Source organism: Euleptes europaea, chromosome 11 (assembly GCF_029931775.1).
Source record: "Euleptes europaea isolate rEulEur1 chromosome 11, rEulEur1.hap1, whole genome shotgun sequence".
Lineage (NCBI taxonomy): Eukaryota > Metazoa > Chordata > Lepidosauria > Squamata > Sphaerodactylidae > Euleptes > Euleptes europaea.
Window position 1 is genome coordinate 38,753,297 of NC_079322.1, and position 20,852 is coordinate 38,774,148.

General features: G+C 41.6%; 1 protein-coding gene and 1 pseudogene across 1 annotated transcript in view; both read left to right on the forward strand.

Annotated features, from left to right (window-relative positions):
- TBC1D5 (TBC1 domain family member 5) overlaps positions 1-20,852 on the forward strand; it is a 197,287-nt gene that overhangs the window by 153,576 nt on the left and 22,859 nt on the right. The window contains exons 16-17 of the mRNA XM_056858020.1: positions 4,220-4,309; positions 18,196-18,359. Of these exons, the coding sequence (XP_056713998.1) occupies positions 4,220-4,309; positions 18,196-18,359 (254 nt within the window). The remainder of the gene's footprint in view (positions 1-4,219; positions 4,310-18,195; positions 18,360-20,852) is intronic.
- On the forward strand, positions 10,799-14,669 carry LOC130484749 (SOSS complex subunit C-like; annotated as a pseudogene).

The window sequence follows — 20,852 nt, forward strand, 5'->3', positions numbered from 1 at the left end:
TCCTCATTAGGCAGATTGTGTGAAAGGGTGTGTGTCTTTCTTTCCATTAATTTTCAAAATCATATTTTTCTGCATACGTCACCATTGATAATGTTTTAGCATAGAGCAAAGCTGCTCTATTTTTGACCACAAATGAAAAATGTGATGCATGTTATACAGTCATTTGGGATTGATAAATTTTGTATTAAATTGTGTCTCTTTATAGCTTCTGCTGATAAGATTCGCTAAATCAAATCACTTTATAGCTTGTAGCACTCCTCAGGTAGTTAGTTCAGTGAAGCCCCAATAGTTCCTACTATCAGCCAGAGGAATGGGAACATATCTGATCTCTGTTAGGTTCTCCACTGTTAGCTAAGATTCCACAGACCTTACAGAAAAGATAGCTGCTTCCTTTACTTGCTGAGAGGTGAGGTTGTCATGGAAGAACTACCAATTCCAGAAAAGGTGGTATAGACCAAAGCTTCTTAAACGGTGGATCACGTAACTGAATGTGGGGGTCGTGAAAAATTTAGCAACAGTAAATGGTAAAATTATATGTATACCAAAGAATTGTTTTAAAATAAAAAATTTTATGAGTTATTATTAGTAAATGTTTGGTTTGTATACCTATTTTATATACCTATACATCTGGGGTCGCATAAACATTTCTCAGGCAAAAAGGGGTTGCAAGTGGAAAAAGTTTAAGAAGCCCTGGTATAGACTATGTTGCAATTAGGACAGGGAGCTGAACCTGGCGTAGAAGGCATTATCTCAGATATGCTGCTATTGTTTCTGATGCATAGAACTGTATTCATGATCAACTACATAAGCTCAGATACTACGCCAGGTGAGTAGAGCTACACTGCTTAAATGGCAGTTTTCCTCCTCCAGCTTCAGTCTTCTGTGACCTCTGAAATGGTGGTCACATAGGGCATTAGACCACCTGAAACACCATGAGCATCAAAGTAGGGGTCTGCAATGAGAGGGGAACCAGCAAAATCCCCTTTTCCCAGAAGTGGGAGTACCTAATACAAGCAGAAAGGGAAGTTAGGACCCAAGCCATAGTTATGGCTAAATTGTTGAAGTTGCTAGGGTTTTTTGAAAGAATGTTGCTTTCTTTACTATGTGTTTTAATTAAAATTTAAATTCTGTATTAATATAATAAAGGTAGTTAAGAAAATACTGCTACTTGCTAAAACTTTTATAACAAAAATTTAGCTTTTCATCGCAGTGTTGAAGTTTTTGCCACCAAGCATGTCTTAATGCTCCTGGGCTGCTACACCTCTGTTGCACAAGTTTTTAAAAGAGCATAGATTCACTATGATACTTTATAAACTGGGATCCAGCCTTACTATAGTTAAAAAAAACTATGCATAGTCTTTGCTTTGGGTAGCTCTAATAGCATCATTTAGCCCTGATCTGAATGGCCCAGGCTAGCCCAATCCTGTCAGAGCTCGAAACCTCAGCAGAGTCAGCATTTGGATGGGAGACCACCAAGGAAGTCCTGGGTCGCTACACAGAGGCAGGCAATGGGAAATCACCTCTGAACTTACTCTTGCCTTGAAAACCCCGTGCGGTCATCATAAGTCAGCAGTTACTTGACAGCACTTTCCACCACCAACAGTGTCATTGGCCATATAAAAGTGCAACCTTCGAAAATCAGACCACTAAACTAAAGTAGTATGAACTGTTCTGAGAATGGATGCACAAATGGATTTATAAGATTTGTAAAGAACCTCTGAAGTGTTGCTATTAATAGTGATGTTGCCAGAGTTCAATAATGATGTTACTAAAGTTCCCAACCACAGATTGGAGGTTCATAACATTTCCCTGCAATCAGAGATGAACTTTGCAACCCAAAGAGTTATTTTCTGGTTTGAGGTATGATCTCAGCTGGGAAAGTATTGCAAGTGCAGTGAGCCCTAGGAAACGGCAGTGGCATGGTCTCTTGCTGGAAAAATGCAGTCCACAAAGTGCCCTGGGATGCATTAGGTGGTCTAGGAAAGGGAAAAGGAAGCAACACAGAGGTCAGGTGGTGTAATGGGCTCCAAAATTCAAAACTGAGTTTAAACAACTATTAGAAATTTTATTTTGTTTCCCAATCAACTCCAAGCAAAGCTGTTAGACTTCACCCATCGCTAGCCATTAGTGGACATTCTACAACTAATTGGTCCATATATGATGGACCATATCATTTTAATGGCGTTCAGACTCCCTAACATCACACGATCATATATACACAGACAATGGTAGTGTGCCCCATCATCTTTTCCCTCTACTCCTCTTAGGATATATTTGTCTGTCAGTCCACCAAATCTTCTGAAGGAGGAGGAGGAGGAGGAATTGGTTTTTATATGCCGACTTTCTCTACCACTTAAGGAAGAATCAATCACCTTCCCTTCCCATCCCTACAACAGACACCCTGTGAGGTAGGTGAGGCTGAGAGATCTCTAAGAGAGCTGTGATTAGCCCAAGGTCACCCAGCTGGCTTCATGTGTAGGAGTGGGGAAACCAACCCCATTCACCAGATTAGAATCCACCACTACAAACCACCTCTCTTAACCACTACACCATGCTGTCTCTCTTAAGTAGCCTTCAGTGGTAGCTGTGACAAGCCTTTCTGCCAAGTGAAGGGACCCACACACCCTCTTGTGATTTTGGGGAAACAGGTTTGTTTTAAAGCTGGTTATGGCTTCAGAGTGTGGTTTGCATTCCCTTTAATGCTTATAGGTACGAACAGGATTTTACTGACTAACCACTAGGTTGGATCCTTTCTCACACACATGCATTTAATGTGTCATGAGAATTAATGTATGTATAAAGAAAGATCAACTGTACATGGATTGTACATGCATTCACTGTAATTTGTGAACAGGACTAAAGACATAAACCCCCCTCAATTCCCTATTTATATAAGTTTCCCACAAGTCGGGTAGTCCCTTATATTGGTCCAATCAGAACTTAGGGTACAAATTCAAAATTCCTTCTCAGAGGACTTTTTAACAATCAACTGAAGTAAAAATGAAAGGCATGTTGTAACCAGCACCAAAATTAGAATGGTTTTTGAACACACGTGCTATGTGCATAAGTCCGAGATGAGAGAGTAGTTAGACGAATCTTTGATTCAGCTCTTTGCTCTACTATGAAAGCTTTCTGGGTGACCTTGGGCCAGTCATACATTCTCAGTTTAACCTAACTCACAGGGTTGTAGTGAGAATAAAATGGAGGAAAGGAGAACAATTTAAACTACTTCAGGTCCCTATTAGGAAGAAAGCAGGTTATAAATGAAATAAATAAAGAATAAAGGTTCCACCCCCTTGAGAGGTTCAAAGACAGTGACAGGAAGACAGGAAGGTGGTATCTGTATGTTGATTTTCTCTCTTCCTCCCCCATTCAGGCAGTGTAAATGCCATTTCCCTGCCAGGAAATGCAGCTCGGTGTTTTCTTATCAACTTAAACTTGGAATATTCCACTTTTTCATAAAAGCAGGTGAATTCAGTCACAGTAACAGGGTTGTAGTCCCTTTTCCAACACTTAGAAGGTTAGCAATTCCTGTTCATTAAACCCTAGCAAATGTTTATGAAAATGCACAACAAAACAGATAGAAGGAAATCCACTCCATGATAGGAAAGCAGCTAGTAAAAATATTTTGTCAATATGGTTATTAACCCAAATGATACATTGCAGGGGGGTAATAAATAAGTAAATCAATTATTAATAATTTACACTTCCCTCATTTTTAAGTTTACATGTTCTTGCTGTTAAGGAATACGTGTAAACAAAAGCAACTTAAATTAGGAATTTTACAGTACAATTTCAAAAGATTCCATCGCTAACTGGTCTCTAACATTACAAAATCCTAGTCCAATCAAGTATCAAGGAACATTTTTGTCCCTATTATTATGGAAACACTCATTATAAAGAGGAAATTAATTATTGTTGTTCTCTTACCAAACATGTACTTCACTGATTTCAAGAAATCTTTAAAATCTCATGTTCTAAGTGTGTTTCAGAGTGTCGCCCAAAACTGGAAGCAATTAGTATCCTAAAAAAGAATGAAAAATATGCTAAAGAAACCAGGCTTCCGTGTTTCACAGTTCTCAAAAGGGGTTCATTTCTCTTTATGTTTAGAAATTGTGTGTTTGAAGGAACATCTCTCTCTTTTTACCTTTTTTGTTTATAAATAATCGGATCATTTGTTCTGTTATGGTAAAGATTTTTTTTTAACTTTATTTACTAGGAGATGTAGTTACAGGCAGTGATGCCCAAGGGTCGGTTCCTGTCCAGAACCTAAGTGCTGTCCAAGCCACAGTTGCTACAGCAACTCATGGTATGTTTCTGCCTGTAACATCACTGGGGATCCCAAATGTGCACTGATTTCATCTGTGGTGTTGTTCATGTCCTCTGTTTGCCATATATCATAACACCACTGAGTGGCACTGTTGTCTAAAAAAGAATAAATTTCCTCTCACTTCATTCCAGTAGGGGACACACTCAATGTGGCTTTGATACATTCTGCACCAGTTTCCCCAAAACCTGGATTACATTTTTATATATATATATATATATATATATATATATATATATATATATATATATATATATATATATATATATATATATATATATATATATTTAATTCAGCTCAACAGCAAAACCAAACTTTATTCAGCAAATCATTCTTTCATCAAATTTTCCTGCAAGTGTTCTGCCTTTCTCTTCTAACACAACTGCACTTCCACATTTGATCAAGTTTTCACTTGCTTGCATGTCTCCATTTTTTAAGTGTACTTTCAGTTGCCTTCCCTGGCTTGGGTGAGGGGGGGATGCAATTCCAGGATACTGAGGCTGAAACCTGACTTTGATTTGGTCACACATCAGCTGCAAGAGAGCTCATTTCCCAAGTGCACAGGGCCCTGGTTTGGATCAGGAGGGATCACAGTGCAGGGGGGAAGGGGATTCACCCTGATGCCTCTTTCCTGATCTATAGTGGCTCCATGGGGGGGTGCATGTGCAGTCCCTAAATGGGGCAAATAGGAGCCCCCAGAGGTATTTCAGATTAGAAAATGGCACAGGAGGAAAGACTGAAGCACCTTTTCCCACACACACCATGCCCCCCCCCGTTCCAAAGTGAGACCCTAATGCTTGGGAAATGAGCTGACATGTGACTGTGTCAAAGTCAGATTGGAGGAACCCAGACACTTTAAAAATAACACAATAAAATTGTAACACGTAACGGGCATAAAACTATTTTTGAGAGTCTAGGGATTCAGCTGCTGGACCGATGGTGTAGGGTGCTGCAGGTATGAGAACAAAGGGGCTGTGGAATACCACAACTAGTCTGACTAGGCTCAGAGAAATTGCCTACACTGACTAAATGTAAGCATCACTCTTTTATATGCTCTTGATAAATCCTCCTCTTAGGCAAGTGAGTAGCAGTATCCCAACACTGTCAACTGTCCTACAGGCTATGTAACGTGGTTTATGCGTGGGTACTTTCACTCTCGTTTGCCCCCAGTCTGTCTCAGTTGTTTCTTGGAGTTATGCATGAGTTTTCTGTCCATTAGAGATGACCTCGCAGCCAACCCTCACAAATCCCAGGACTTCTCGTTCCTCTATTAACCCAATTCTTTGATATCTCCTGAGATCATCCCGGGTGAAATAATCATGCATAAGGCAAAGCAGGTAAAATAATCATGCATAAGGCAAAAAACACAAAAGCCTGGGGGAGCGATGTTTCCCTCAAAGAAAGCACTACAGCCAATTACAAAGCAGCGTCTCAAGGGACGGGGATTCAAATGCTTCCTGCTTCCTCTGAGTTCTTCCTGAGTAGAAGAAAGGATTTAAAAACCGAGGGTTGGGTTTCTTCCGTTCCCCTCCCGTTTCTTTTAGAGAGCTCTGGGGGGTTTTTTTTACAATAATTTTTTATTTTTTTAATTTGACATGTTAACATATAAAGCAATATCCAATGTTAATAATACAAAAAAAACCACACACACACACACTTAAAATTTCTAAATTAACAATAAGTTGACTTCCCCCTCACCCTCTTCCTTCTAAAATAAATTGTGTAAACTTTTGCTAATGGAACTAATCCCTTAACTATTTTAATTAACATACTCTTATCCTATCTATCATCATTAAATCAATGCTTAATATAAAATTAATAAAAAGTGTAAATAAGGGATTAGATCAGAAATTATTTTTAAAATGGTCATATTAATAACAATTAAGATGCTCAGTAAAAAATAGAAACAAATAGGAACCAATAAAAAGTATTTTCATATGGTTAAAAATAAAATTTAAAAAAGTTATTAATTTCCCCTGCACCTCCCTCCTTTTCATTAAAAATCATTTGTTTTGCTGGTTTTCCTTTCACCCTAGCATTCATTTCAAACCTATTAATTCCAGTAAATCATAATCATATAGTGTTATCCATTCAGGCCAGTCCTTTTAACCAGTCATTTTGATCATATCCACAAAAGGAACCAAACTCTTCTAATTTCAAAAATCTTATAATTCTGGTAAATCTATATCAAATATTATTATATTTCCATTTAAACCAATCCTTTTAGCCAGTTCCTTTTAATCATATCAGCAAGAGAGACCAAGTTCTTTTAAATAAATCCCTTTGCCTGGAATTTCCAGCATTTTCTTCTTTTGCCCATTAACAGTAAGCATCAAAGATCTTCTTTGGAGGTTGTTAGTAAAATCCTTTCTACAAATAGATGGTCTTCATAGGGAATCCACGTTGTAGTCTGTTCCATCCCAAATTCAAAAAAGAGAATCCTGTCAACTCCAATTTTCCTACTCATTAAGTCCTCCAAGCAGACATTGAAAAGTTCATCAAGCAGGTTAAAAAAGCAGGAATCAAAGCCACCCACATTCAGATCTCTTGTTGACAGCTGGATTATTGTGCGTTGGTTATTGAAGTTTCCCAGTTCCTCTGTTCTTCAACTATCTTGTCATCTAGAGGGACTTCTTCAAGGTCTTCAAGGTCTTCCTCATCCTTTTTTTTTGAGTCATTGACTGGGTAAAAGTATTCATCATATTCATCAGCCATTCCATCTGTTTTGACATCTGCTCTTGTTGCTTTAACAACTGTTTGTGCTGTCTGGCAGACATCTCATTTTGCTGAGCAAACATATCTTGGATTTTTTTTCCATAATTGCTTGCGAGGGTTCAACAGGTTGAAAATATTTTGTTGTTTTGTTTCAGCAATTTTGGTGGGTCTTTTAAGATTGAACCTAATTTTTAACAATTTTGGCAGGTCCTAAAAAGGTGTTTTTCCAGGGTGTGGGTAGATTAATAGTTCTGCTGAGCCTAATCGCTAGTTTCTTTCCATAAAAAAACTTCAAGAAACAAGTAAAAAGTGAGTTTTTAAAATTGAAATACCAGCGAGTTTCTTATAGATGCTCTAGATCGTCAAGGATCAGGAAGTAGGAAGTTAGCCGAAAACAGTACAGCCGCGGACCTTCCATCGTCCCTTGTTTGTAGTTTTCAGAGGCAAACCTTTTAGTTGGTTCACCAAGGGACTTCGCTTCCGGTCCTGCATGCTTCTGTACTTCCCTTCTCCCCATTGTCGGCAGGCTTGCTGCAGTATTCCTAGAGGTCTTCCGGTGCTGATGAATTTTAGAAATGTGGTAGGAGGACTTTCCCAATCCGGAAAAGGTAGCATAACCAAGGGGAGGGAGAGTTTGTTTCTCCTTTCCCCTCAAACGTCACAAAGTCCGATTGGCGCTTGCCACGTCCATCAGAGACCCCTCAAACGTCACGGAGCTGGATTGGTAGTTGCCACATCAATCAAATAGTTCGCTTGTTTAGTCTACCCACAGATCAACTTGATAACGTCCTTGCCACTTAATCTGATGTCTTATCTTGGTGAAAAAGTACTTAGTCGATGGGGGGGGGGAGAGAGAATTATTATCCCAGTTATTTTTGCCAGCCAGTTCGAACTTCTAGTCCCGGTAAGATCAAAAGAATTCTTGTTACTCCCTTAGATTTCGGAGGGTGAGGTTTTTCTTCTTTAAAGTAGTTAATAAGATGGTTATGGGTAATGGAGGTCCAAGCCTAATGCCAAAGAAACGCTTGCGGCTATGCAATCTCCCGTCAATGCCTAGCGGGACACCATCCACACCTCCGGGGGACTTAAAAAAGTCCCGGAGGTGGGACTTAAGTCCCACCTCCGGGGGACTTAAAAGAGTATGGGAGTCACACCGCTTTCTTCGGGCTGCAGAGGAATTCCTGGATCCCGGTCCACTATTTAGGACCGGGTTGGTGTGCTAAAAAGCACTCCAATTCAAGACATTTCTTGGATTCCCTTGGGAGCTCTCCCAGGGACATGTACTTGGGACCAGCTCGTTACTGGAAGTCCTCTGGGGGGGGGGGTTAAATGCTTTTTTTCACAGCACTTGGGTTTCTGGGGAAGGGGGAACTTTTCTCTCTCAGCAAGCACTATAGCCAATTACAAAGCAGCATTTCAAAGAGCAGGGACTCCAGTGCTTCTTGATTTGAGCTTGGAGACTGCTGGTGCATCGATTCCCAACAGGACAGTGTGGGTCCAGCAAGCAACAAACAAACCTCAGGTAAAACTCCAATGAATAAACGACCTAAGAGAATGTAAAGGAATTCTGCCTAAATTTTAGCTCAGTTGGTCAGGGAGATTTCATAATTTTCGTTAGACAAGCATAGCTTCCTTGCTTTCAAGATTGGACACATTGTTACTACTAAATAACACAATATTATTGGTTATTTAGCATTTTAAATATACAGCAATCATTCAGCACCTCTGTTCTTTTAACATTTGACTCGTCCTTGGTTAAGACAGCAGCAGGGTTTTGTTTCAGTAAAATCATACAGCAGAACCAGTTGCACAGACTGTACCATTTGTCCACAAATCATGGTTTCCAGTAGAAATATGGATTCTGCAAAGGCTCACTTTGGACAGAACAGCAAACTATAGAACTTACAGGGGTACCCAGTGTGGTGCCCATGGGTACCATGGTACCTGCCAACACCTTTTCTGGCACCCACCAAGTGTTTTTAGAAAGTGAGTGGGGTCAGATAGGGCACGTTTGCTCAGCAAGGCTTCTGATTGATTATTGGAGATTTTATTGGCTGTGCAGATTTTTTAAAATGTTGCTTTGGCATCCGCTGCCACCCAGCACAAGGATCTACACTGTACTACTGAAGTTAAGCTGTGGCAATCATTTTGTGGCTGGCCTTCTGTGGCAGCCATTTTTTGCTGTGCCCACCATGCCATGCCAGAATTCCAGATGTGCCTGCAGGCTCAAAAAGGTTGGGGACCCCTAAACTGAGAAGTGCAGGAGAGAACTGAAGTGTGTGTGTGGGGGGGTAGGAGCAGTATCCACCTAGAGCAGGGGTGGGGAATGTCAGGCCCGGGGCCTGTTTAAGGCCCGCAAAATCATTTTGTCTGGCCCTTCGTGGGTCCTGGCAGATCTCTAGCTCAGAAGGATCTAAGACTGGCGATTCGCTCCCTCCCGCGGACTGGAATAGCCTCTATTCAAGGCGGATGTGAGTTTGTTTTGCTGAGAAAATGAACCTTTTTTCCCCCTTGCAGAAGAATAATTAACTATGGAGCTGCTAGGACCGCCCAAGAAACTGTGTTAACCCTTTCCTACCCGGTCCATGGAGAAACATATTCCCTCTGTACTACAAGAGGACTGGGGGCGGAAGTGGCGACAATGGAGGGGTTAAAGGAGGCAGGGCCAGAATGTGCAGGGGGCGGCGTGTTAGCAGAAATGCCCTTTAAATGGGGAAATTAGCGAGCAATCGGTAACCTTAATATTTATAAAGCGGGAGCAACCTTTGTATACCAGAGCCAGTATTTCTGTGACCAAATGACAACAGAGACAAGGAATCTGAATTAAGAGAGTTTATGTCATTTCAATCATTCAGTGGTGCAACACAAACATACGCAGAATCTAAGAAATAAAGGTGGTAGAATACAGACAGATGCCTATTTGGCAGGGATCGTTGGTGGGGTAATATTTACCGTTCTTGAAGAGGAGGTGTCCAAGTTCACGTAGACTAAGATAGCAGAAAATAAGAGTAAAGGTGGGGGCAAGGGGTTCCCGTAGACTTGGCCAGCAAGGCGGGAGGGAGCGTGGTCAGTCTGCGCAAAAACCAGACCAACAGAGTAATGGCGAGTATGCCAGAAAATACCTAAAGTAACATTATGGGCTTGGGGCACCCCAGGTATACTGTTTTTCTGGGGGCGGGGTGAAGGGATTTACCCCTCCTAGGTTCCCAGATGACAAAAGGTGACAAAAGGATTAATCTTCGGCTGCCGGGGTGGGGTAGTGAGAATTTGGGAATCTATTCTGATTCCAATGGCTTTTGCAACCCGGGAGGAACCGGGAGATCTCTGCTGAAGTGATTAATGTTCTCAAACAAAAGGCGCGATCTCCGCTAACGTCTGGCGATCGCTGCTGCATAGCTGGAGGAACGACTCATCACTGATATCAGGATTACTGCTGATTGCCCATTAAGCTGCTGATGTTGCAATGGTAGAGGGGGGTGTTGGAACTGACTACGTGACTGTCTGCTTTCCATGACATGGCTGCGGCTGGAACAGAGTTTGCGCAGGAACATGGAGTGTCTCAGGTTCACTGGAGGTTGCCCTCGCTTCTGCTTCCTAGCTGCCGGCTGCATGGAGCACACAGGAGCGGCCGTGTCAGTTTCAACGGAGCGCGCAGCGGCCGTCCCAGTAGCGTGTGGGGCAGGCGCACGGCTAGAACAGTAGTCATGTGCCTGCATATCGGGTTGCCATGTCCAGTCCGGGAGTTAGGCGGCCTGTATGCTTACAGGTGAGTTCTTAGCCAGCGTGTCCTCATTTCATCCCTGCAGGCGGAGGTAGCAGGAGCCGGCTGTAGAATCCGGCCCTAACCATGCGGAGCAGGAGCAACTCCAGCGTGTGGCTGGACGGCTACACCCAGCTGGTGTAACAGACAATCCTGTGCCACCAGGTGGGCGAGTGCACCTCCGGTTGGATGCCTTCCTGCTTGCCTGTCCCGGGGGGGTCATCTGGGGTGGCTGGACGGCTACACCCAGCTGGTGTAACAGACAATCCTGTGCCACCAGGTGGGCGAGTGCACCTCCGGTTGGATGCCTTCCTGCTTGCCTGTCCCGGGGGGGTCATCTGGGGCAGCTGCCTGCTTGGGGCTTGGTCGGCTAATTTTTAAGTAGATAATTTTGTATGGCCCGCAAATGATGTTATAAATATCCAAATGGCCCTTGGCAGAAAAAAGGTTCCCCACCCCTGACCTAGAGGATCTTTTATGTAATGCCAAACCATTAGCAACATGTGTGAACCAACCTCTTCTCTCTTTTCTCTCTGACTATCTTTGATAAATACTGAGCAAAAGCTGCCTTGGAACTTATTTTATAGATAAGCAGATTGGCCATTGGTTTTGAGAGCATAAATATTGTAAAAAGTGTAATTTGTGCAGGGTATTAAAACATATCTTATAGAGCCCAGGCCTCCAAGTACGGAATGTTCGAGCTTCCTATGTACAAATCATGCAGTTCCCACAGCTGAACCTTTTAAGACAGGTTTTCTGATCTGGCAGGGCAAACAGTGCAACAAATCTTGTCATCGCTTATTTATTTCCAAGTGAAGCAGCCAGGTGATCTGGCTCACAGGAATCCTGTGAACCAGTGGCTTCAGGAATTTTAAGAAAACCTCTGGATATAAAGAACTGGACATAGTAGACAGCATTCTTCACCTCATTTGACCTACAAGCACACAAACATAATATGAAATATATCATGCAAGTCGTTTGTCCTTATTGTCTGAAACCTTAGCTGAGGAAAGGTGAAATAATTTCCATCTCTCTTTTATCAGTCTTTTTGTTGCCGGATGACCTATTATTGAGCCTGCTTGTGATGGACCAGTTTTCATAATTATGAAATTAACTTTGCATTACCAAGAGCCCTTAAATAGATCTTTACTATCATTCTGCTGTTACATGCATAAATGAGATAATATTGTTCTATCCATATGTTGAATTTTGAGCCAATAATCAAATACCTTCTGTAACATTTTTGCCCTCAGCACAAATCCCCAAACTGTAATCCTTTAAAAGGGGGATTAGACAAATTCATGAAAGATACATCCATCAGTGGTTATTAGCCATAATAGCGAGATGAAAATTCTGTGTTCAAAGGAAATAGAACAGGAGTCGAGATTTTCATTTTTTAAAATTTCATTGTGTGTGTGTGCGCACGCGCGCACCTCATACCATTTTTCTGGTGGGGTGCCTCAAACCCTTCCCTATTACCATCTGTAATAGAGACCAATCTTCCCATCTTCGCACACATACCTCCCTTCCTGCCATCTTTGCTTGCCTTGAATTTTCTGATAGTATTATTGTTTTGTCGTTTGTATTGTTCTTCCCTGAGTATTTTAAATCCAACTAAACTTTTCAGCCTCCCCAAAATGTGTGCTCATCAACACTGAGGCTGAAAACATCCTTACATTTCTAAGAATGATTTTAGTCAGACAAGAAGAGGTTGAGGTGGGTATAACAGGCAAAATCCATGCGATGGAGTGACTCCAAAGGCCTGCTTATCCAGGAGGACGTCGCTGGCACAGTTATTCTGTACAGCTATCCTCTAATGGTAGCCCCCCTATACACCATACCCTTTGCCATTCCTGAGGGTCCCCAACAATCAAAAATGGCTTCCGAGGAGTGTGCACAGGTCGACAGGAAAGAGGAAAAGCCTCATTCCCGGAGCAGAATTCCATTCATGGTTCTTAAGATCAGCATTCAGGATTAAACCTTTACATGAAAGGGCTGATGTAGAAGATTAAAGCTAAGTTCTAGTTCTCTAAGCAATCTCCAAGATATTTGTTTGTACTTTCTAAAACCAGAGGTAATTTCTTATAATTCTGTTGCCTGGGAGACTGCTTCTAGATGTTCTTTTTCTGAGATTAGGCGCTGCTAGAGATCTAAAGGTTAAATAACTTGATTAAAATTAGCATTTTGGAACAAAGACCTCAAGATTGAAACTTCAAATCTCTCTCTTGTTTTTGTTTCCCATATTTGGTCTGGTGCCAAAGTACGCTACCTCTCCCAGTAAAACATTGGAAATAGCAGCTATTTCCTGTGAAATTCTCTTTTCCCTCTCTATATGTTTTCTGTGTTTTTAACATTGTAAATTCACAAAAGAAACAAAAAAGATGGACTGTTTATTAAAGGTCTTTTCCATTAACCAGTATTGCAGATAAATTAGTTCATAGATATTGAACCAAAGACACTCTGCCAAGTTGCACTTTCTACTAACTAAGCATTCCCATATGGGAGTAAATTGACAAATGACCAAGACCCCTAGGCTAAACACTTACAAATCTCATTTTAAAACATTTGAAAAACTAAAAGTAGAAATAGCCAATTGCATAAGCTTGCAATTATACTCAGGAAGCAAATGTTAAGTCTGGCAAAGGTCAACATTTCTTGTATTATGCAGTTGAAGGGCTTTGTTCAGCAGCATGGCTAATTTTGCTGCAGTCAAATTAATGTGTGCACGTTTACAAATTATATGGACATTGCACAGCCAGTGGTCAGTCATTATCCCCTCTTTCCTCCAAAGAGCTCAGGGCAAGATACATGGGGTTTTTGTTCATGGTCTCTATGCAGGCTCACTGATGTGTTTGCAAAGCATCATTTGAAACTTTCTAGAGCAAAAAAGTCTTTTGGTGTCTGATTCCCCCCCCCCCCCATACAGCTCTGATTCACATGCCTCGGTTTTCTTCTAAACACTGCAGCAACAGCATGATTTGGGACTTCCTTTTCAGCCATGATGTAAACTGCCTTCCACCACTTTAAATAGCTTTCTGCGCCCCAGTGACTACCTCCCACTCCCTAAAGTCATGGTTCCATTGCCACTTTTCTTTTTTTTATAGTAATATTGTTTATTTAATGACACGTTACAACCAACCATCTCTAGTACAAAATCCATGTGTCGAAACATGTAGAAAAACATCTTTATAATATTATCCAAATTTCGATCTCCTTTGCTGTAGCCTCTTGAAGGTAGTAACGGAGTCGGGCTTCTTGTTGTCACGTATGCTAAAGCATCATGAGCAGCTCTTCCTTTAACAACAAGTTGAAGTTGTTGCTGATAAAATTAATGCTGACAATATCCAAGATGGCTTCAAACCCTCCTGGGCCATTTATGCATGGGAGGTTTTGTCTTGGATTTGCCACTCTCTTGATGCACATTTTCCCCACCTGAATTCTCAAAACTCAGCATGGGGGCTTATTGTTGAATTCTGAGAATTTGGATGGGGAAAATGAGCATCTAGAGAGCTGCAAATCCAAGGCAAAACCTCCCATGGCCTTGGACAAGGCTTTCAGAATAAAAACAGGGTTGCAATCTTGGCTGAGCTAGACAAGGAGAAGAGAAAGCTACTGATGCAAAACCAGTCTTCCACAAATCACCCTGGAGCCAGCATCTCGCTTACTAGATCCTCCCTTGACCAGCACAGCAGAAGGCTTCCTTACAGCATGCTCACGCACACTCTTCAGGATACTTCATCACCCAGGACTCTGCATTTGGAAATCTCATTCTTCCTGTATTGCCATGGCTTGATTTAGAGTGAGAACTTGATTTAGTGCCCTTAGAATGAAGGCTGTTAAGGTGCATCCAGCGCTGTTTTGCTTCCTAAGCCATCAGCAGTGATTTGTGAAAATAACCAAGGAATCAGAACTGGGCAAGCCTTTCTTTGCATTCTGCCTTTCCAAAGGCTTTGATTTGGGAGCCAAACTCCTAATATGTGGGGGGTGGGGACATTAAACTATTATGTGTTCTAAACTAATGTGTTTGTGTATAATCCAAATCTCTAAATTAAAGTACAAATCTGAAAATAATAATGCCCAAGGCTGCATTAATTCCTTTGGTTTAATACTATTCCAATATTTTATGAATAAGAGCCATTTTTGGTTGAATAGTTTCTGTGTGGAAAATCTCTTCTCTTTGCTTAAATGATGTAATCTTGTCCATCATCATAATATGCCAACATCTCCTGAGCCAAGACTCGACAGAGGAACTCCTCTTTTGATTCCAGTGCTTGGCCACTAACATCCTTGCTGCCGAGATCAAATTCCTTAAAAAAAATACCCATGTTTTCTCTCCAACTGCGGGAGCATCTGACCAAAGAAATGAGCATTGGATTACATTCCACCTTCACTCCTGTTATGTCACTCAGAATTCTACAAATCTTTTGCCAGAAACTAGAAAGTGCCAGGCAGCTCCACCATAAATAGATAAAAGATCCTTTGTCCATGGTACATCACTGTCATTGCTCAGTTGTATTATTAACCATCTTGTTAATTCTAACAGCGGTGTAGTATCACCTAAACTCTGATCTGGAGAACTGGGTTAGATTCCCCACTCCTCCACATGAGCGGCGGAGGCTAATCTGATCAACTGGATTTGTTTCCCCACTCCTATACACGAAGCCAGCTGGGTGACCTTAGGCTAGTCACACTCTCTCAGCCCCACCTACCTCACAGGATGTCTGTCGTGGGGAGGGTAAGGGAAGGTGATTGTAAGCCAGTTTGATTCTTCCTTAAGTGGTAGAGAAAGTCAGCATATAAAAACCAAGTCTTCTTCTTCTTCTAAACATAAGTTTTAACCCATTTTCTCTAGTGTTGATGTTTATTGGGGTACATAAATTCTCTCTATAATTTTTCCCCATTTTTCAATTGGTATCTCCTGCCTCAAGTCTGCTTCCCATTTATATCTATACATTGGATTTTTATACTCCAATTCAATTAAAATATTATAGAACTTTGCCAAGAGTCCTTTAGAAGGCCCTGAGTATGTCATAACTTTTTCAGAGACATTCAGGGATCTAAAAATATCTTCCCTTTGGGCTAACCCAGTGTGATGTAGTGAGAGCCAGCGTGGTGTAGGGGTTAAGAGCAGCGGACTCTAATCTGGAGAACCGTGTTTGATTCCTTGCTCCTCCACATGAGCAGTGGGACTCTAATCTGAAGAACCAGATTGGATTCCCTGCTGGGTGAACTTGGGCTAATCCCAGTTCTCTCAGAATTTTCTCAGCTTCACCTACCAACAAGGTGCCTGTAGTGGGTGGGGGGAGGTGATTGTAAGCCGCTTTGAGACTCCTTTCGGTAGAGAAAAGCGGGGTATAAAAACCAACTCTTCTCTTTCTAATAAAATTCTGAAAATAGCAACAATTGCAATCTTACCAACCGGTTATCACCTAACGTGCTTTTGATGTGTTCCCAAGTACAAAATTTCCCTTCTTTACATACGTCCAAAAGTCTCTTGTATCTTGCTTGTTCCCACTGCCACATCTCTGATACAGTGTGCCACCATGTTCTTTATCTGCACCATTGGTCACAGCATCCCCATCAGAGGCATTGGTGCACCCTGATCTCACTCCTCAGTCTTCAGGGATACAGACATAGTTCCACTCCACATCTTTAACCTTGTAGGCTAGGGACAAAATCAATAGCCTGTCACTTGATGGTGAAGGGTTATTTAGCACTGGAACAGACAATTGCTAGCTGTGGCTTACCTGATTGCATCAGTGTGCCCAAAGACAGCAACAGTTTTCTTACTCACCAAATGAGCAGTGTTCATCTGTTACTTTCAGATAATATGCCTCTAACTACAGCTCTTCCTGTCAGAACTCCAGATGTGCAATGCTCTTGCTAGCTACACAGGGTTTCCCTATGTCTTCTCTCCTTCTATCTCTCATATCAAAATACTAAACAAGGTGATACATGACAAGATGTATTGCATCCTGATCACCCCATCATGGATCGATCTCTAAGCTACTCCACCTAGCCAGGAGGATCTTACTATATTTCCAATCAGTCAAAGATCTTCTATCTCATGGCAGAATACTACACCCAACAGCTGCTATGCTCACCCTTTCAGCCTGGCAGATATCCATCTGAGAACTGTAATCCCATTTCCAAGGGCTTCTTTAGAATGTTAGGAAACAGTTTTTATATTGTTCCTGTTCCACCAAATTGAATCCTTTTTCAATTTTTGCTTGATCCCATGACTAGGACTCATTAAACTTTTCTAGGTTTTTGGTCCTGGAATATTTGCTGCACCTAAATTCATATAGCCTCTTCTCTTTCCTAGTCTGCCTGCTGGCAATAGCAGTATCGTTATCCACTGTTGATCACTTTTCTCAGTCTGTAACTAAACCAGTCCGCCAGTCTCCCTGTTTACTCCTGTCTGAAGTCTTCAGCTCAGTCTCTTACTCCTGATAAAATGTCTCTTTGAACTGCTAGCTGTGTGTGACCTTCTTCCCTTATCTATCAATGTAACCTTTATGGTACATATAACCTCAAGGAGATGAGCTAGCAAGCATTGTTTGCTTCTTTCAGACCCATGGTATTTTCCCACACTTTGAAACAAAGTCATGCTATGTTCTGACATCACTTTTCTACCCAAAGCAACTCCAGATTTCATCTTAACTTGAGATTAGTTTGACCTCAAGTCCATATCCAGTGATGCAGAACATCACCTAAATTCCCTTAAAGTCTGTAGAGTTTTAAAATATTGTCGGAAGGTACCATGGGTCTGAAAGAAGCAAACACTGATTTCTGCATTGAGCTGTTGTATTCTGGGTGGTACAGCCTTTGAATGTCTATAGTTTTCATGTTGTTTCATGTTGTTTTTAAGTCTTAACACCATAGCCTACTTGAGCATTAAATGACTGCCAATGGTGCTAAAATTAAAATAATTTCTCTCTCTCCCCTCCGCCCTTCACACACATACTTTGTCCTTTTTGCTCCTCACTATTTTACTCCATGCCTCAAAATCCTTAGCCTACCAAAACTGATCCTTCTTGAGCAGAGAAAAATCAAGATGATTATTTAAAAAGAATATATTGCTGTGCATGAATTGAGCCCAGAGTGTGGCTTTTCAGAGTACAGAATCTTGTGTTTTCTTAGACAGAATTTGTTTTGGGTGTTTGTTGTGGAGGCTCTTGCATGTAGAGGCCTGGCTCCGTGTGGATCTGTCTGACCCACAAGAGTACTTCCTTCCTTCCCATGTGTGTGGACAGATGTGCTTTGGTGTCATAAGATTTCGCTCTGTGTTGATCTGTTTGTGAAGGTCGCTGAGTGACACTTCAGATAAAGAGCACTTTGGTGGCAGCCTTTTCCACTGATTATTTTTTGCTGTCCTCTGTTCACTTTACAGGGCAGAGTTCAAAAAACATCAGCTCTTCTCCAAGCATTGAAAGTTTGACTGGAGGACGGGAATACGCAGGGTCTCCACCTTTGTCAACAACCAAGAAAGAGTCCTTTTTCAGCACTATTTCCCATTCCCGCTCTCAAAGTAGAAGTATGAGCAAAAAAGAGTCTGTAAGTATCTACCACTTGGCAGCTCTATATTTATCGCTCATCTCACATTTGCTGTGGTCCGTTTTTTCCATTCAAGTACTTGCATTACTTACACAGGTTCGTGTCGCTTGACAGAGCATCAGCACAGGAAAAACAGGTTCATAACTTTGGGAAACGGTTACTTCCTCGTTTCTCCAGCTCCTTGCGTTTCTTCACTGATTAGCAGAGCCATCGTAAGCAGAGTTACACCCTTCTAACCCCAGGGATGGCCTTGTAAGCCTCTGAATGTTCCTGGTTTTATTTTTATTTAGTCATTTTTTATACCATCCCTCCTCCAAAGAGCTTGAGGCAACATACGTGACTTGCTGCTCCTCTATTTTATTCACACACCAACTTTTATCCTGATTTAGCAAAAGAACTAGGTTAAGCCGAGAGAAAATGACAGGGCCCAAATCACCCATGAGTTCATGACAAGTGGAGTTTTAAGTCTAGATCTCCCCAGGTATAAAGTGACCCTAACCACTAAGCCGCACTTATTCATTTAAATGTGGACAGCCCCTCGCTCCGTCTGCCTTCTTCAGGGCTGGACCTGAATTTGATTCTTCAGTGTCCTGTGGGTTCACTGTACTGCCGTCATGTATTGGCAGCACAATCCTGTGTTCTGTTTTATGTACTGTGATGGAAAAGGGGTTTCTGCAGCACTGCAAGAGCAGCACCCTGTGTGAAGCAAGCAGGGCAGAATCTGCCAAGCTGTGCCTTACATGAACCGCCTAAAGATCTTCCTAATGCAGCTTTTTGCTGCTGCAGTATGGCACTGGCAGCAGGAGGCAAGACTATCCCGCCTGTCGTTAAGCGTGGCATTGCTTCTACCACTGCTATCTTCTCCCTGTCCTAAAATAGCCTTTTCCCAGTCCCAAAATAGCAGCAGGAGCCATTTGTGCTGCAGACCAGGCACTGAAGAGCTGAGCCAGCTCTGCAGCACAAATGGTTTCTGCTGCCCCAGGGTACAAAGCTAGGCAGATTGCCATCTCTGGAGCCACTGGACAAAATGTCCCTTGAACAATGCTGAGATCCTCTGACACCTGGTTTATCACCACCGCGCTGCAAAGCATAAAATCAGATGCTATAGCAGCAGTGGTGATGACTCATTTTTATGCAACATACAGGGCAACCCTAAGAACATTTTGCTGGAAGGAAGGAAGCCCCACTGAATTGACCTAAGTAGGATTCTGAGTAGACCTGCTCAGGGACTGTAGACCTGAATTTGGTGTGCAATGCTAAGAAATTCTACTTGGAAATAAGTCCCATTTTATTCAATGGGGCTTACTTGCAGGAAGAGTCTAATAACTTCCTGTCATCACTAAAAAACGAAGTCTTAGTGACATTAAAGAGAGCATGGTGCTTCATTAAGTTTCATTACATTTCTTTTCTTATGATCCTTTAAGGTTAATTTCTTTAATAGGCGTGTTGCTGTCTTAAAAAAAGGAATTAATCAATCTTTGATTTCTTGTATTAAATCTTGGTCTCTCACTGAAAAATTTATAAGCTGAAACCAAGTGAGTTGTGAAGCATATTTTGGTTTCTTTTATCCTGGTTTAGCAAAAGATGCACGTAGCATCAGGCCAGGCGGAAGGAAAACGTGTATGAAAACTGAAGTGTAGAGGGAAGCATGCACATGAGCCTGCTTTCTAAATTGCTCGAAGAGAGGATCTAGGGTCTTGAAAATTCCTGCTCTTAAGATGGTGAAATACGCCCATAGAAAATAATACATTGCAAGTTTCAACTCTTAAAATGGGTTAGAGCCCACCTAATATTTCTGTGAGTGGAAGGGGGTGATTTTTGCTCATTCCCCAATCCCAGCACAGACCTCTAGTTCCTTCTAGGTGTCCCAGTCTCCCAGAAAATGCATTTCATTTTTTTTTTTGCAGAAAAAAAGTTTATTAGCACACTATAATAGATACATAGGCATAGCACTATATTTTTACAAGAAATATTTCCCAAATACTTTGCAATTGCGACGCATCATATTCTTTCCTTAAATTTGTCAATTTGATTAGGAGAAACATTTCCTTACATTTCAGAACCCACTCATCAGCGGTAGGACTTAGATGTGATTTCCAATATCTTGCAAATACTAGTCTAACAGCTGTCAACAGATGTGCCATTAAATTCCGTTTCTTTCTTTGGAAAAACGGCTGTGTAGCTTAGTAGCATGACCTCAGCAGAAAAGGGAAAAATCTATATCAAAGCCTTTTTTTTTAAGATAAGCTATAAATAGAGGACCAATAAGTTCATGCTCTACAACACAAACCTATTTTTGCTCATTGACCAATCCCAGCACAGACCTCCAGTTCCTTCTAGGTGTCCCCAGTCTCCCAGGAACTGCATTTCAGAGGGCATTTGTGGCTGCAGTGGGAGGGAAGAAATCAGAATGTTGTGCTCTGCCAATGGAAATCCTTCCATTAGCAGTAATTTTCAGGAGGATTCAAGCAAATGTCTCTAACAGCGCATTTC